Source organism: Rutilus rutilus (genome assembly GCF_951802725.1).
Source record: "Rutilus rutilus genome assembly, chromosome: 17".
Lineage (NCBI taxonomy): Eukaryota > Metazoa > Chordata > Actinopteri > Cypriniformes > Leuciscidae > Rutilus > Rutilus rutilus.
In genome coordinates, this window is record NC_140230.1 from 24,963,937 (window position 1) to 24,980,866 (window position 16,930).

General features: G+C 38.2%; 2 protein-coding genes and 1 long non-coding RNA gene across 4 annotated transcripts in view; 2 read left to right on the forward strand and 1 right to left on the reverse strand.

Moving 5' to 3' along the window:
- The window catches only part of cnr2 (cannabinoid receptor 2), a 302,290-nt gene that overhangs the window by 35,632 nt on the left and 249,728 nt on the right, over window positions 1-16,930 (forward strand). The window lies entirely within an intron of this gene.
- LOC311275914 overlaps window positions 1-16,930 on the reverse strand; it is a 62,756-nt gene that overhangs the window by 6,683 nt on the left and 39,143 nt on the right. The window contains exon 3 of one of the 2 annotated variants that reach the window (XR_014625007.1): window positions 2,268-2,448. The exons of the other annotated variant lie outside the window; for it this stretch is intronic. This is a non-coding gene — a long non-coding RNA (uncharacterized lncRNA). The remainder of the gene's footprint in view (window positions 1-2,267; window positions 2,449-16,930) is intronic. 2 annotated transcript variants of the gene reach the window in all.
- On the forward strand, window positions 514-6,076 carry prdm13 (PR domain containing 13). The gene is made up of 4 exons (XM_084385223.1): window positions 514-787; window positions 2,328-2,459; window positions 2,539-2,659; window positions 4,147-6,076. The coding sequence occupies exons 1-4, from the start codon at window positions 647-649 to the stop codon at window positions 5,580-5,582; spliced, it is 1,830 nt and encodes a 609-aa protein (XP_084241349.1). The 5' UTR covers window positions 514-646; the 3' UTR covers window positions 5,583-6,076.

The following is a 16,930-nucleotide window of genomic DNA, read 5'->3' on the forward strand; positions in this document are numbered from 1 at the left end:
TCTCCCAAACATTCCTGCTCCTTTTGTTGAAACGGCAACAGACAATGCAGCCAGGGAGAGAATAAAGAGCTTTGAAGTACATAAAACCTAAAAGGATGCAGCCAAGTAGATTTAAAGTAGTCACTGATTTCCAAAAACTGGTTTGTATAGGAACAATAAAAGGGGAGAGAATTTATGGAGAAATTATACAGTGGATTTGTCACTTAAAATATCGGAACTGTCTGACGGACAAAGCCACATGCTGAGGATTAATGGTTGCGCCAGACCTTTGATTCTGCACTCTCTTTTCTCTGCCCTTGACAAATTGGATTTTGGGGATGGGAAGGTCGCTGGGGCCTATTGTCTCTTGACCGTTTGGAGCGGTTCATTATGCGTGAGGGTGAGGGAAAGTCTCCATGTGACTATTTCGGAGGGTTCTACAGCTGCTAAAAGAGCGCAACTCTCTCATAGCGCGCTGCTCGCCCTTGCGCATTAATGTGCCGAGGGGAACCTGACTGCGCCATAAGAAAAGCCGGATCACACACGCCACCGCGTCACTTGGCGGGCGGATATTAGTCTGTCCTCATCTCAGACTCTCTGCTCATCTCAATCAGTGGCTGCTTGATCGTCCTTGGTTCGGATAGCTCAGCCCCACACAGAGCAAGCCATGCAAGCGACTCGGACACCCACTATCAGTTTGTTCGCTGACTGTAGCATCCCAGCCGGGCTTCGGATAGGTCCGGTTCCGGGCATCTTCAAACTCGGGAAGTATGTTTCGGACCGCAAGGAACTTGGAGTGAAAAAGAAGGTTAGTTTGATTCATTTCCAACGCCTCTTTAAGAAAGATTAGAATGTTGAACATTTTATTAAGACTTTTGAAAGTTTTTATAAAATGCACACCGAGAGAAATGTGAATAATGCATTCGGGACATTTTAAACAAGATGTGCAAAATATTGTACAATGTAGAATAGATTATACCTGCAAATATGCCTTTCTCATTTGTATTTTATTCTGCAGCTTTTAAATTTAATTTATTGAATGACACCTACATGCAAGAACAAATAAAATACAACAACAGCAACAATAATAATAATAATAATAATAATAATAACAACAAGTATTATTATTATATTATAATATTCTGATTATATTGTTCCTACTACTACTACTACTTATAATAATAATAATAATAATAATAATAATAATTTAATCTGAAAAAAAGTCTAAATCAAACTAAACCAAAGAAAACAAAGTATATTTTAAAAACATTTTTTTATACATTTAGAAGTAATTATTTATGCCGTTAAAAAAAAGAGAAAACTTTACTTTTCCAAGTCTCGATGCTGACCTGTCACTCTTCATAAAGCATCCTCGTATTAATTGGTTTGTGCTGTCAGGTTAGAAATAATTGAGTTATATTAGCAGGACAACATGTCATTCTTTTACTTAACCGCCTTAATAGGGTGACCTGAGTTTCTGGGCGAGATTTCATGCCTTCTACCCTATTACATTTCAAAGGCTTGAGGGCTGGTTTTTCCCAAGTACCCATTTATTTCGATATAAATATAACAGTAAATCAGACAATTAACCGATCAGTATATAAAATCTTGATTCAATTTAACTGAAACATTATATTAAATATTGGTATCAAATAAAAAAAAAATGTATTTTATAAAAAAAAAGTATAAATATGAAATATATATATAGCCTATATATATATATAAAAAAAGTGGAATATTCGTAAATCAAATGGGTTTAAAAGGCGTTGCATGTTAACGGCTTTCACTTTCCTAAATAAGTTGTAAATAGACTGGAGCTCTTTCCGCTGTCTGCTTCTGTGATTGATGCGCGTAAATGCAACGCCGCGGGCCATGGGCGATCATCAGGTGCAATCTCCGTGTCAAATGTCACGCTTTAATCTTTAATTTGTTTGAACAGAATGGAAATGCTTTGACACTCTTCAAATTCGTTTCTCATATCAACTCAATTATGTGGCCTGTTCCTTGTAAAATTATCACCATTGTCTAATAGACCGAATAAAACGACATTAACGCGCTTTTGTTTGAAATACCTTGGGGTGATATAATTAAAAATGCGTGGGGAGAAAACAAAAAACAAAAAGACAACAAAGAATATTAGGTATATAAATATAAATATATTTGTGTATACATTTTTAAATAAAATGTATAAAAAAATATAGCATATTTTCAACCGCTTCACAGGAGGCAGACATCATGAGACAATTTTATAATTCAAATTCACTGAAGAGGTTGACTATTTTAGCTACCTTTCGTTATGAACCAAGTAAACAATATTATGTTATTCATGTTGAAATTTGTATTTGTAGATTCGTCTGGTGAGGGGAGAATTCGTGGATGAGTCTGGCAGCGCAGTTCCAGATTGGATCGGGTTAATACGCGCGGCCAGGAACAGTCAAGAACAGAACCTCGAGGCAGTCTCGGATTTACCTGGAGGACAGGTGAGAAAGGAAAAAAAGAATTAATTTGATCCAATGTAAATTACAGACTATTTCTAATACTTTTCCTTCTTTTCGAAAGATATTCTACCGTGTGATGAGAGAAATACAGACTGGAGAGGAATTGAGCGTTTGGTATTCCAACGCACTGGCGCAATGGTTTGACATTCCTACGACTGCAACTCCAACTCATGACGAAAAAGGTGAGACGTGCGTCATAATTTCGTTTATTTACAAATGTGCAATAATTAAATATAATTCTTGAAGTAGAGAATACCTCAGACCTTTTCACTTTACTTGAATATATTTCAGAAATATAAAATACCCTACAAGCTGTAGGCTATAGTCATTCAAATTACGATTTAAAAATAAAATAAAATAATAATAATAATAATAATAATAATAATAATAATAATAAATCAAATCAAAATGCATAGCGTAAAAAAAAAAAAAAAAAAAAAATCCCGAATGAAATTCCGGTAATTTTGCAATTATCAAATAAAGTGACAGTGTATTACCAAATTAGCCTAAATAAGCACATTATTATATTATATTATAGGCTATAATAATATATTATATATTGTTATAACTAATAGTAAATTAGTTTTGATGCGCTATGAACGATGTTTTAAGCAACACGGCCACCAGCACAATCAAAGCCAAATCCTATTCAAATCCTATTTAATAGGCTTATCTGAGAATGTTGTCAGATTATCCCTGTTTAGTTAGTAAATCGAAAGGTCTGGCGTCTGGGGCAGTAACCCATAGTGATTGGTTGAGAATTATTGAGTAGAGTACACACACACACATACGCTGCAGGCTACTGTATTTGCTATATATTTACATATGATTGATCATTCATGCTCAGCTACGGTCTGTATGTATTATCTCTCTTAATTAGTTGTATTCACTAATAAAGTCCTGGATGTGCTCTCCTGGGCTGATGCGCGGTGTAGTTCAGCGAGGGTTAACAAATGTCATCTAGCCATTAATATTCATGTATTCAAAAGCAAATACATTCAAAAAGGTGCTCTACGGTAAATTAGCTGGCTGCATAATGTATTGTTTGCTAGTGAATGCAAACTTTTATGTGGGATGTATATTGCCCTGATTTGCGACGCTGTACTGTGAGCGCTGCTCTCGGGCCAATACACGGTGCGCTCCTTGACATACGCTTCCTATTCTCCAGCGTCAACAGATGGGCCAGCCTCATTGTCTTATGCGACTCGCGATTTCAAGCAACAGCTGCCGTCAATTCCACGGAAAAGCGCACAGGGAAAGTCCCTATTGAATGTATTGGTTTGTAAGCGCCAGATTGGGTCGGCGCTTGCTCTTTTGATAGTGACAATAAACAACGGGGTTTTGAGGATTACAAAATCATTACATCTATATCATTGACCCCAGACTGCCCAACTGGTGTCATGCCAACGTGACCAAGGCGCGGTGATAAAAAGTCATGACTGCAGGCTATCATATTCAGCAAAAGGCCATCTTGTCAACAATAATCATTTACAGTCGTTCTTGATTTGTTATAATGGTGCTCTAGAGACTAAAACATCTTTGACGCACTATTTGAGTTTTATTTCAAAAAGAGTCTCCAATGAAATCTAATTGTAATTTCCTCATGCAATTTAAGAGTGTTCTATCTGAGAATAACGTAATTTAATTGCTTTTTTATTTTTTGTTTCAGGCGAGGAGCGCTACATTTGCTGGTACTGCTGGAGAATATTCAAATACCCGAACACCCTGAAAGCTCACGTGCATTTCCACTGTGCGTTGAGCAACGGCAGAAGTTTGGTGAGCAACGAGCAAGTGAGAGGCACAGACAACTTCAACAGATCTCCGAAATCAGGGGACATCCCGAATACGTCGTCCTCTCCACGAATCGGCCACAGCACCTTCATGTCAGACGCATTGAAACCGTTCGCCAATAAAGCGGGACTATCCAAAAAAACCAGCGCAGAGGAGCAGGACAGGGCCCTTGACATGAGCGTGACCTCGGCCAGGAACCCAGGACACATCCTGGGCCTCGGCGGGACATCGTCTGTGCTCAACAGCATGGGTTTCCATCCCGGCGTGCGCTCTGCTTTCAAACCAATGGGACTTTCAAAGATCTCCCCGGCTGAGGTCGCGAGAGATGAGCCCAATGGGAAACCAAACAGCATTGGGTTCAGTAAACTGCTGGGAAACATCAAGTCAGTGCGCACCCTAAACGAACCAAACGTTCATCCCTCAAAATGCGCGCACACCATGGACAGCACCCCTCCCGTTATCCCCTGCGCAAACACCATCCGTGGCTTTCCTCTACTGCCACATTTTGAGGAGACTTCAGCTTTCAAGCACGTTGACAACCGCATGCACCCTACCCTGTCGCCCTCGCGCTACTCCCAGCTTCCGGCCGGGTTTCACTTCGAGAGGTTCTCCTTGCCACAGTTTGATGGTGGAAAATCCTACAATGGAGACTGCAACATACCCCTCATGCCATTCACGGTTTACAATGGAGAGCTCCTTTATAGTTCCCCGTACTACCCTCTGAAATTTCACTTCGGCAACCTGCTGAAATACCCAGACTATTTCGGCGCGCCCGCTCTAAATCCAGATCTAAACGCGATTACGAATATCGACAGGGAGATTGCAATGCACACGCAACAGCTGTCTGAAATCGCCGTAGAGAAGAACCGTTCACGACTGGAGTCTATGCCCGCATCGAACCCAAACTCGGGCAAGCCAAAAAAGGGACATTTGTGTCTTTATTGTGGCAAACTGTACTCTCGAAAATACGGGCTGAAGATTCACATGAGGACTCATACAGGCTACAAACCACTCAAATGTAAAGTGTGTTTTAGGCCTTTTGGCGATCCCAGCAATCTCAATAAACACATCCGACTGCACGCGGAGGGAAACACGCCCTACAGGTGCGAGTTCTGCGGGAAGGTGCTCGTGCGCAGGCGAGATTTGGAGAGGCACGTCAAATCGAGGCATCCTGGTCAAAGCATAAAAAAATCCGACGACAAAATGGATGGCATCTTCGAGGACGCCGAGCAAAAAAGCGACAACGACAGCGACGTCGATGTTTGCTTCACAGATGATCAGAGCGACCAAGAATCGAGTAAAAACAATGATTAATGGACCAATTTCTGGACATATTTAAATAGACTTTTGCTCTTATGTAGCTAAATTATGCATGTACATAAACTAGTTATGAATTGTTTGTTTATTTTATAAAATTAACGTGAAGAGAAAACCTTGCAGACTAAGCAAATGTTCCCCTAGTAAATTAAATAATTATGTGAAGGAGGCACTCATGAAGATAATCTCAACATGCTTATTGGTATTGAGTAGGCTACATCTCAGCGCCCTCAGTGTGGAGCTGCACTTTATAATAACGGGATTATGCCACACAAACGATGCGTTTGCGTCATCTTTTCTTTCAAAATGTTCCTGTGCATCTTTTGTTTAAAAATGTCTGACCGTTTCCTTATAACACAACGTTGGAATTACCTGTGAAATCCGCACTTTTTTTATTTTATTTTTTACCAAAAGCATTTAACTCATTCTGTATAAATGATTTTTGCAGAACAACGGGCACCTATCAATAAAAATAAAGTGGTGTTTCAATGAAATTTTGGTGTTTCTATTTAGTCGAAAAGCATATTTGTCAAAAAAAGTGAATATTATGAGGCTATTCATTATTGTTGTTGTTGTTATTAATTGATATTTTATTTGACCATATTTTTCCTAGAAAAAAAAAAAAAAAATCCTCCCACTCTCCGTTTTTAAATAAAATGGAAAAAATATAGTTTAAAATTAAATATAAATTAAAATGTGCAAGGCAGATTTCTAAATGTCATGGTTAGACTGCTACTTATTTTGCTTTATGGGCTGAAACAAACGTTTGGCTCTAATATTTTTTATCAATAGTATTTCAGAATTCATAAGAGACGATGGGAAAATGACATTTTCCTGGATTTACTGACAGTGCATTGTTCACTTTCTATAGGCAGTCTCAGATTAGTTACACATAATTACTTAGCGGTTAATGCTTTTTAGCATCTGGGGTTTCTTACACTGTAAAAAGTGGTTAGAGGCAGCTGTTACCTGATATAGATCTTTAAATTACTTTTAATTGTATTACCTAATAGTCACATTGATTCAGTCATCATTTTTTGCCATGAATAAACAGTTAATTAAGATGTAATAAAGCATATTTTTAGGTTAGGCAACCTGACAAAACATTTTTCATGTTTTGATATCAACTGACAGCTTTGCTATCTAAATGAATTATTTCCATATATCAGTTCATAACAGGTGTTATATTTAGGCAAAATGTCAACAACTACATCATGACTGAATAAATGGAGGTCTACCCAGTTGTGAACAAAAGCAAACAGTCACAATGAAGTTAGACATTTACCTTTAGTTAAGGTTGGGGGATGAAGATTTAGTGTATACAAAAAAGCAGCAGTCTCTCTCCACACAGTATTCTATCATTTATTTATTTATCTGGCCTTCTCCACATTTGGTGTGTCCTTGATGAGCGACTTTCTCTTTCAGAGCCTCGGCTGTTACCAGTCATTGTGTCTTCAAGGTACTGACAACACAAGAACAAACTGTAAGTTATAGCATCAGCACCATGATTGCTTTTATTTGTTGTGAAAGAACTTTTGAATGAATATTGTGTATTTTTTCCTTAGGAGTATATTATTTCTTCACTTGTTCACTGTTCTTTTACTGCTAATATTAAAGATTTTGGATACGGGCCAGAGATAACCCGCTCATGCCCTTCCCCTGGTGCCCCCCACCCCCACCAGCGCTCAAATCAATTAGTGCCGTTGATTAGTCCAGACACCAGAAAGAGGGATTGATAGAGACTGTTGGCTTTTCACACAGTCTGGAAGGTAGAGAAGTTTGGCAAAGCTATTACATCTGCAGAGAATCGACCAATACTAAGTAATGATGATTAATAAAACAAATATACGGTCTACCATTCAAATGTTTGGGGTCCGTAAGATTTTTTTATGTTGCTGAAAGAACTCTTTTATGCTCACCAAGGCTGCATTTATTTGATCAAAAATAGTCATATTTTGAAGTATTACTACAATTTGAAAGAACTTCTTTTTAGTGGAATATATTTTAAAATGTAATTTATTCCTGTGATGGCAACGCTGAATTTTCAGCATCATTACTCCAGTCTTCAGTGTCACATGATCCTTCAGAAATCAATCTAATAAGCTGCAAAATAAACATTTATTATCAATTTTGAAAACAGTGGAAAACAATTTTGAAAACAGTTTTTGGAAACTGACTTTTTTTTCCCAAGATTCTTTGATGAATAGAAAGTTTAAAAAACAGCATTATTATTGCAAACCAATATATTCAATATGATATGAAATAGACATATTTTGTAACATTATACATATCTTTACTGTCACATTTAATCCATCTTTGCGTAATAATTTTTATAAAATTTCTTTAAAAGAATCTTACTGACCCCAAACATACACTCACCAGCCACTTTATTAGGTACACCTTGCTAGTACTGTGTTTGTGGACCTCCTTTTGCCTTCAGAACTGCTTTAATTCTTCATGGCATAGATTCAACAAGCTGCTGGAAACATTCCTTAGAGAATTTGGTCCATATAGACATGATAGCATCACACAGTTGTTGCAGATTTGAAGGATGCGCATCCATGATCTGGTGACCGTGGTGGCCATTTGAGTATACAGTGAACTCATTGTCATGTTCAAGAAGCCGGTTTGAGATGATTTGAGCTTAGTGACATGCATGTTATCCTGCTGGAAGTAGCCATGGGTCCACTGTGGATATAAAGGGATGGACATGGTCAGCAACAATACTTAATATGATGCTCAATTGGTACTAAGAGGCCCCAAGTGTGCCAAGAAAATATCCCCCACACCATTACACCACCAGCAGCCTGAACCATTGATACAAGGCAGGATGGATCCATCCTTTCATGTTGTTTATGACAAATTCTGACCCTACCATCTGAATGTCGCAGCAGAAATCAAGACTCAGACCAGGCAATGTTTTTCTAATCTCCTATTGTCCAATTTGGGTGAGCCTGTGTGAATTGTAGCCTCAGTTTCCAGTTCTTAGCTGACAGGAGTGGCACTGGTGTATCTTCTGCTGCTGTAGTCCATTTGCTTCAAGGTTCGACAACATGAATTGTGCATTCAGAGATGCTCTTCTGTATACCTTGGTTGTAACGAGTGGTTATTTGAGTTACCCTTGCCTTTCTATCAACCCAAACCAGTCTGGCCATTCTGCTCTGACCTCTGGCATCAACAAGGCTTTTTCGCCCACAGAACTGCCACTCACTGGATATTTTCTCTTTTTCTGACTATATTCTCTGTAAACCTTAGAGATGGTTGTAAGTGAAAAATCCCAGTAGATCAGCAGTTTCTGAAATACTCAGACCAGCCTATGGCACAAACAACCATGCCATGTTTAAAGTCACTTAAATCCCCTTTCTTCCTCATTCTGATGCTCAGTTTGAACTTCAGCAGATCGTCTTGAACATGTCTACATGCTTAAATGTATTGAGTTGCTGCCATGTGATTGCTGATTAGATATTTGCTTAAGCAGTTGAGTGTACCTAATAAAGTGGATGAGTGTACATATATCAGTTGCATTTGGCAAAATGTTCAGGCTAAGTCATCACTTATCTAAATAATACATTTGTAAATATTAAAATATGTAGTTATACCAGCCCTGCTTCATGTGAAGTCGTCATAATTCACACAAGATGGTAAAATCAGGGGGAAAAAATATTTTAAAAGCATTCAAAAATCATCCATTTTCATGCAATCCAAGTCATATGATGTCGAACAGCTTTGCCATCTTGTATGAAAGATTACAACTATAAATAACAATAGATACAATTTTCATTTCCACTCAACATGACAATCAGAGCATGCCTGTTTACACGACAGAGGACATTATCGTAAAACAACAGGTCCCCGAAGCACACTGCACAGTTTACATCAGTTTACAGCGTCCCTCTCCCTCTGGGAGGTAATTTTTACGTGAACTAACCCTTTAAAGGGATAGTTCACCCAAAAATGAAAATTCTGTCATCATTTACTCACCCTCAAGTTGTTCCAAACCTGTATGAGTTTCTTTCTTCTGCTGAACACAAAGGAAGATATTTGGAAGAATGTTTGTAATCAACAGATCTCGGTCCCCATTGACTTCCATAGTAGGAAAAAAATATATACTATGGTAGTCAATGGGGACCGAGATCTGTTTGGTTACAAGCATTCTTCCAAATATCTTTCTTTGTGTTCAGCAGAACAAAGAAACTCATAGAGGTTTGGAACAACTTGAGGGTGAGTAAACAATGATAGAATTTTCATTTTTGGGTGAACTATCCCTTTAAATACACATGATGTTTTTGACACATTTTACAACCAGGAAAAAGGTAACAAATGCCATTAAAGGTACTTGATTCCATCGTTTTGAAAGAACAGCTTGTACAGAAAGTTCGATTTCCAGAAACCAGTATCGACCAATGCTATAGAAACAATGACAATAACACAAACCAAATTATATATTAAGTATAAAGCAACAGGGAACAGCCACAAGGAAATATATGTTTGTTTTGAACTTTGCAATAGTAAATATCAAGACCATAAATGAATACAGACAGGAAACAATGTGTATTGCAGTCCTTGACAGCCAGGTCAGGGAACAGGACCATAGAATGATTCCATTTCCTTCATCGACACCTCGCCACCCATCCACACAATCTATTGGAATTGTAGGTGTTTTAAACACTGAAAAGCCAAAGTATAGAAAATGAGTTGACAGATGAAGGGGGGGGGGGGGGGGATGAGAGCGTTAAAGCACAGAAACCAACAAGGAATCTTATCCGTCAACCTCTTTGACCATCACAAGACTAAAATCTCTGTGCAGCATCCAACATTATAAATAGTATTACTGCATTATTACAATATAAAATAATGGATGGTGTAAAAAAATAACAATGAATGGTAGATTCCGAACACAAGGTTTCTGCTCTTATGAATGCATTCATATGATGTTTAGCTTTTGAAACAGTCTGCATTCTGCAATTTCTATTCAACTCGCTCTCATTCCATAATGCTTACTTATTCAGTGTAAAAACAATTCTTGAGCACACCAAGAGCAGCAAATAAATACCTTTCATGGCTATTATATAGTTACACTACATCCTTGAAACACGACAAGCCAATGTGCAGCTTGTGCTTGAAGAGTGAGAGGCAGAGGAAGCAGGTTAGCTGCATTTACCACATGTATTTGTTTACAAGCACCACATAAGCTGAATGTACTTGTTGAATTAATGCCATTTAACACGTCAACAGAAAGCTCTTTCACATGACTTTCACAGATGCCGTGAAAGTCATAAGTACCATGTTGTGTTTATCAGAGGCGATGCAAGAAGTTTTGATTAACCCTTAAATGCATGAATGTTTCGCCAATCATCATTACATATTCGGGTCTTTAAGCGACCTGGATCTATATCTAACAAGGATGGATCTCTACATGGATGGATCGCAACAATAAAAAAAACTATATAATAAAATCATTTTTGTTACCTTTTGGAGCTTGGAAGGGTTACATTTGAGCAGATGTTTTAGACCATCATCACTGTCCTTGTCAGAGCTCATTTCATAGTACATTCAGCATCTGGCTCATATTCCCGATCTCAAACATATTCTCAAAACTATAATTTTTTACTTCTTCAAAACAAAGTTTTGATCCCTGACAGCTTCTTCACCAGATCCACCATCAAGTGACAGTGACACTAATATTTGATTATGTTTAGTACTTGCTCTGCAATAAAATCGCTGAGCCATTTCAAGTTTTGCTGATGATACTTCCTATTCTTTTGTTCTCTTCCTGCAGAAACTATGAGTGAAACGTCACTTCATCATTCTGTATTAGAGAATCGCTACCTTGTGGAATAAAGGTAAACTGCACTTATTCAGATTCAATTGTTGTGCAGAAAAAAAAGATACTTTAATATACTATACTTTTTTTTACAAAATATGAATGGGGAAACAGGCAATCTTCTTGTGGCGAGCACAACGAGGTCGAGGGCCGTGGGAGGACGGCGCGAGGCCGGTGGCATGATTGATAATGAGCGACACTTGTGCGACACCGGTCTCGTATCTCTCACGGAGAAGCGGAAGCATAAAAGGAGGAGCGACGACAGTGGTGATCGAGAGAGGAACAGGCCTGAGTTTTATATAAGGTTTTGTTCCTGTTTTGTGTGGCCAGCAGTCGTCCGCGAGGGGCTGCTGGCTTACTTTCATTTTTGTATTGGTTTATGTATTTATAAAAATATTTGAATGTTTGCCGGTTCCCGCCTCCTTCCCGTAACATCTGAACTGCGTTACACTGGTGCCGAAACCCGGGAAGAAGGAGGAACGCGCTGCGCTGTCAAAGAGCCCTCGCCTGTGGGGAATCCGCGGTGCCATCGAGCATGGCGGGCAGTTTCCGTCGCCATGGACGAGGCGGTGCGCTGGAGTGAGTTGCCGGGGGGACGGTCGAGCTCGCTGCTGGCCGCCTGGGTGCTGGAGGGGCGGCTGCCGTCCGTGAGGGAGCGGAGGAGTCGCCGCCGTTCGCCGTGGGCCGGAGCCTGCTGCCATCCACCATGACGGGGAGGAGCAGGGAACGGGGACTCTTGCTGACTGCCCTAACACTGAGGAGCCGTCGCCGTCCACCAGGCGGCGGAGGAGTGTCGAGCCGTCCACCGAGGGCTATCCAGTGCCACCGCCAGGCACCGCGGAGAAGATCGCCCAGCTGGTGGAGGGCCAGATGGCAGCGCGTTGTGGGAACCGGACCAAGATATTAAAATATTTGAATGTTTGCCGGTTCCCGCCTCCTTCCCGTAACATCTGAACTGCGTTACACTTCTATAATGTTCAAATTATCAAAATTTGAAAAAAAAAAAGTAAAAAAAACTTTTCTGAAAAAAAAAGTGTTATATTGTTTATAATAAATTGATTGAGGAATACTAAGAAGGTTGATGTCTAACTTTAAAAAAACGAATAAGGAGGAGGCCAGTGAATGACGTCCCGGGTCACTAAACACCCAAGGAATGCGTTTAAGGGTTAAATTGAGGTAAAATAGACGTCTTCAACAGAGCTGATTTGAAAAATAAATGCTGCACTCAAGAGACACAGAGTCTACGCCAAAAAGAGAAAACAGTTTTATGTTTTACACAAAAATACTTAATTCCAGAATATGTGTGTGTACTAAACACATGGCATTTTTCTGTGTATGATGCTAAAGACAATTCTGGTTTGGGATCAGACGATCCAGTTTCTAAGGCAACCGAGATGTCAGTGCCTATAATCAGGATAAGAATGAGCTCCCTTAAAGGAGTAATGAGTAAAGCCGTTCAGAAGTGAGTGAAGAGATGGGAGTTGCAAGGAGATTTTGCGCTGTGGCTAAACTGATGGCAGGGTGACATGAGAGCAGACAAACTTTACCTTTCTATACACCTCCATATACACATTTAGGCTGTGTCCAAAACAAAATGCAGCTGCCAAACAGTCAATGACTTGACAGACAGTGTTTTTTGAAAACGATAGGTTCCGACAGGCTTCCAACACACCATAACATCTTGCCAAATGTTCTAGAACAAATTCAAGTGAGAGATAATCAGGCAAATATTTAATTATTATTAAATATTATTTTTATAATGTAAATTATTTGCAATTATAGTTCACCCAAACATGAAAAAAAACCTCATCATTTGCTTACCCTCATATTGTTCCAAAACTGTATGACTGTCTTTCTTCTGTGAAACACAAAAGATGATTCTTAAAAAAAAAAAAAAAAACCTGACCAGTCTTAATGCAGAAGAAAAATGCATGTTTGGAACAACTTGAGTGAGTAAATTAAAGTATGACAATTTTGGGTAAATAACCACTTTAATATTAATATATTTTAGCTTTTATTTTCATTTAATTTTGCATTTTGGTTTAATTTTCGGTTTAGTTATTTAACAGTGAATTTTCTTTTAGTTTCAGCATAATTTTTTACTTGTATTCCTTATAAAAGTATGGTATCATCAAATCAGATTTACTTAACCCATGCACATCATGTGCAGAAAACAAACTGTTATTAGCTGATTTACATGTTGATCAGACTTTTTCTGTCTAACCAAGTGAACGGACCACTGAAACTGGACAGATTTTGCACACTTACTTTTAACAGCACTCTCTGTCACAGTCAGTCTCTATCGTGCTCATCCTCAAGCCTCCAGCTGTGTTCTTGCCTGTATCTTTGTCTAGCCATCAGAGCTGTGTCTCCTGCAGCTGATTTAAATCACAGCACACAGACACAAGGACATTCATCCAACAGACACACATCCAATGCCACCCAGACGCCCTGTCACCTGCAAAGCAGCTCAACATCCCATTATGAACGTTGCCATTTAATTTTCACTTCACTCGCTTCTCTTCATACCTCATCATAAGCTTGTCACCATTTAGCCTGAAATATGTTAAAGCTGACATGGGTCACTTTTGAGCTGATGCATTCAAAGAAATTTTTTAATTACCCCTAAAAAAGTGTGAACACTGTCATTGCATGGCTCTCTTTGTTTAAGTGGGTCAAAAAGGAAACAACAGCTCAATGAGTAAAGTGGGTTTCTCATTGAATACACTGTCTTACTCAGAAACTTGCCACAATTTAAAGGTAATTTAAAAAAAAAAAGTTTTTATATTGGCTTTAAGAAGGTAAAACACATCTGCAAACCTCAGAATAGACAAAATTCAGAATTGAAGAAATAGCTATTTTTCAATTCATGATTATGAATTTAATTTCAACTGGCCACGCCCCTAAAGGAAGTTAAATTGGAACTGGAATGACAGGAAGAGGACTTTCTAAGTTTCTAAGAGCTCCAACTTGTACCACATGATTGTTTTGTTGATCAGCGCCAAGTTGAACATCACATGTTGTCATCTTGTAATAACAGTAATTATGACATGGTGTGAACATAGCATTCTTTATTTAAAAGGTAACTTTGCCCTGTAGCAGTTAAAAAACAAACCGCATGCATTTTGCGGAAGAACATTGTTCTGGTTGTGCTTTAGCTTGGCTTGACTGTGTGGATGATTGATTATCCTACTGCTCATAAAACATTGATTACTAGACTTAAGAGATATAACCAGTTTGGATGAAAAAGAATCTGACTAGCTGAAGACGTTACTGTAGCTATACCCATTAATAGACATGGTACTTTGTTGAAAATAAATTCCAGCACAGCACTACATGCATAATGAAATGACCCTTATACTGTAGATAATGCTTTACAATAAACCGTTAGAAAGCTACATATGGCAAATGATCTGTTCAATAAAATACCTTACTGACCTGTTGAGTAATAAAAACGCCATCTTTAAGTCACTTTTACAACATTTCAAATCTCTCAGTTCTCAGCATCTCTAAAAAGTCAAGCCAATGTTAATTCTCGTTTTATTACAAGCTCTGTCGCATTCTCATTTTGCCAGAAGACTCTCCTCTGTTCAGGGTTTGTTTAAAATGGGCGATTCCCCGGAGGGAATCTGAATTTGACAGCTCTCAGATTTAATCAAAAATATCTTAATTTGTGTTCCGAAGATGAATGAAAGTCTTACGGGGTTGGAACAACATAAGGGCGAGTAATTACTAACAGAATTTGTTAATTGCAATACTGAACCTCAATTCAAATTTGACTCAGGAAATGAAAGGTAATTTTCAATTCTGAATGACACACAACCCTGCTGAAAACAAAAACAAAAACAACAAAAAAGACCAGAATTAGCAGCCTAAAACAAGAATTCAAGAATAATTCAGAATGAGATTCCTTAAAAATAATTAAAGTCAAGTACATCAAAATACCACAATCAGGTTTTCAAAATCAGACTGGTTTGTATAGGCCATGCTTTTGCTAGAATGACCAGTCTGTACAATAATGCCTTTAAGAGACTCTGAACCTAATAAAATTGGGGTTTTACATCTTGCTCTTGATCCCACACTCTTCTCAAAACCATTCTAACCTTTCTAGCCAGACCAAAAAAGGACAAAATAAAGATGTTTTTTTTTAATGGTACTGAATGGTTTTAGGAGAATGAGCCATGTCAGAATAGCAGGCCAAATGTACCCTCTCTCCTGACATCTCCCTTGAGCTAAGAGGATTGTTTGTTTTGCGTATGCGTTACTGAAAGTGGCTGTGACAGCTCACCGAGGTTGAAGTTGATAGTCTGTGTTCCTGGAGCAGGTAAACCAGAGAAGCAACACAGGTAGAACACACGCTCAGCTGGTCACAACATCCAAGTGAAGGACAAGGACATGAAGGCTTAAACATAGTCTGGCTATACACACACACACAAAATGAATCTACAACACATCACTATTTCTGGATGCCTTGTACTACTCCATTAACCACGGCTCATTGTGTTTCAGTGGTTGTGGTCAATAACCCACAAATCTTAACCTTCAAGGTCATTGGCCTCTTCCTCCCCATTCAGTTCTTGAAAAATTAATTCATAAACAACTTTCAAATTATTTAATAATATTCTATCATAATCTCAGTCTGGCTTTAGGTCTAATCCTTCTACAACTGCATTACTTAATTTTACTAATGATGCGTTTTCAGCTTCAGATAATGGCAAGCTCACAGGTGCTACTTTTCTTGATTTAACTAAAGCTTTTGATTTGGTTGATCGTTATTTGCTTTTAGATAAACTTCATGCTATTGGTTTTTCTGAAAATACAGTTTTGTGGTTTAATTCATATCTGCATAAAAGAAAACAATGTGTTGTCCTAAATGGGAATAAATCTGATCTTCTGATTCAACAAAGAGGTGTGCCTCAAGGTTCAATTCTGGGACCACTTCTTTTTTCTATTTATGTAAATAATCTACCATTACCTCTCAAAAACTGTCAGGTTCAACTTTATGCGGATGATACTGTCATATATGCATCCAATTCTGATTTTATACAAATTCAATTATCTCTTCAATCGGATTTTAATACTTTACAAGATTGGCTTTTGGCTAACAAATTAGTGCTTAATAAAACCAAGCCATATACTATGATTTTTGGTTCTAGACAGAAACTTAATTCCAAAACCTGTTCTTGTGTTGTATCATGTAAAGACGGTACTCCTTTGCATAGAGTTGATACTATTAAATATCTTGGTGTATGGCTTGATTCTAAACTTTCTTTTAAACCACACATTAATCATGTTTTACGCAAAGTCAACGTTGGAATGAGTATCTTGCATCGATCTTGAAATAGTTTTTCTTATAGTGTTCGTAAGAAACTTGTTTCTCAATTAATATTTCCGTCTTTTGATTATTGTGGTTTATCAAACGGCATTAAAATCTGATCTTGCCTCGCTTAATACAGCATATAATAGAATTTGCAGATTTGTTTTAGGATGTTCTTTTTACACACATCACTGTACAATGTAT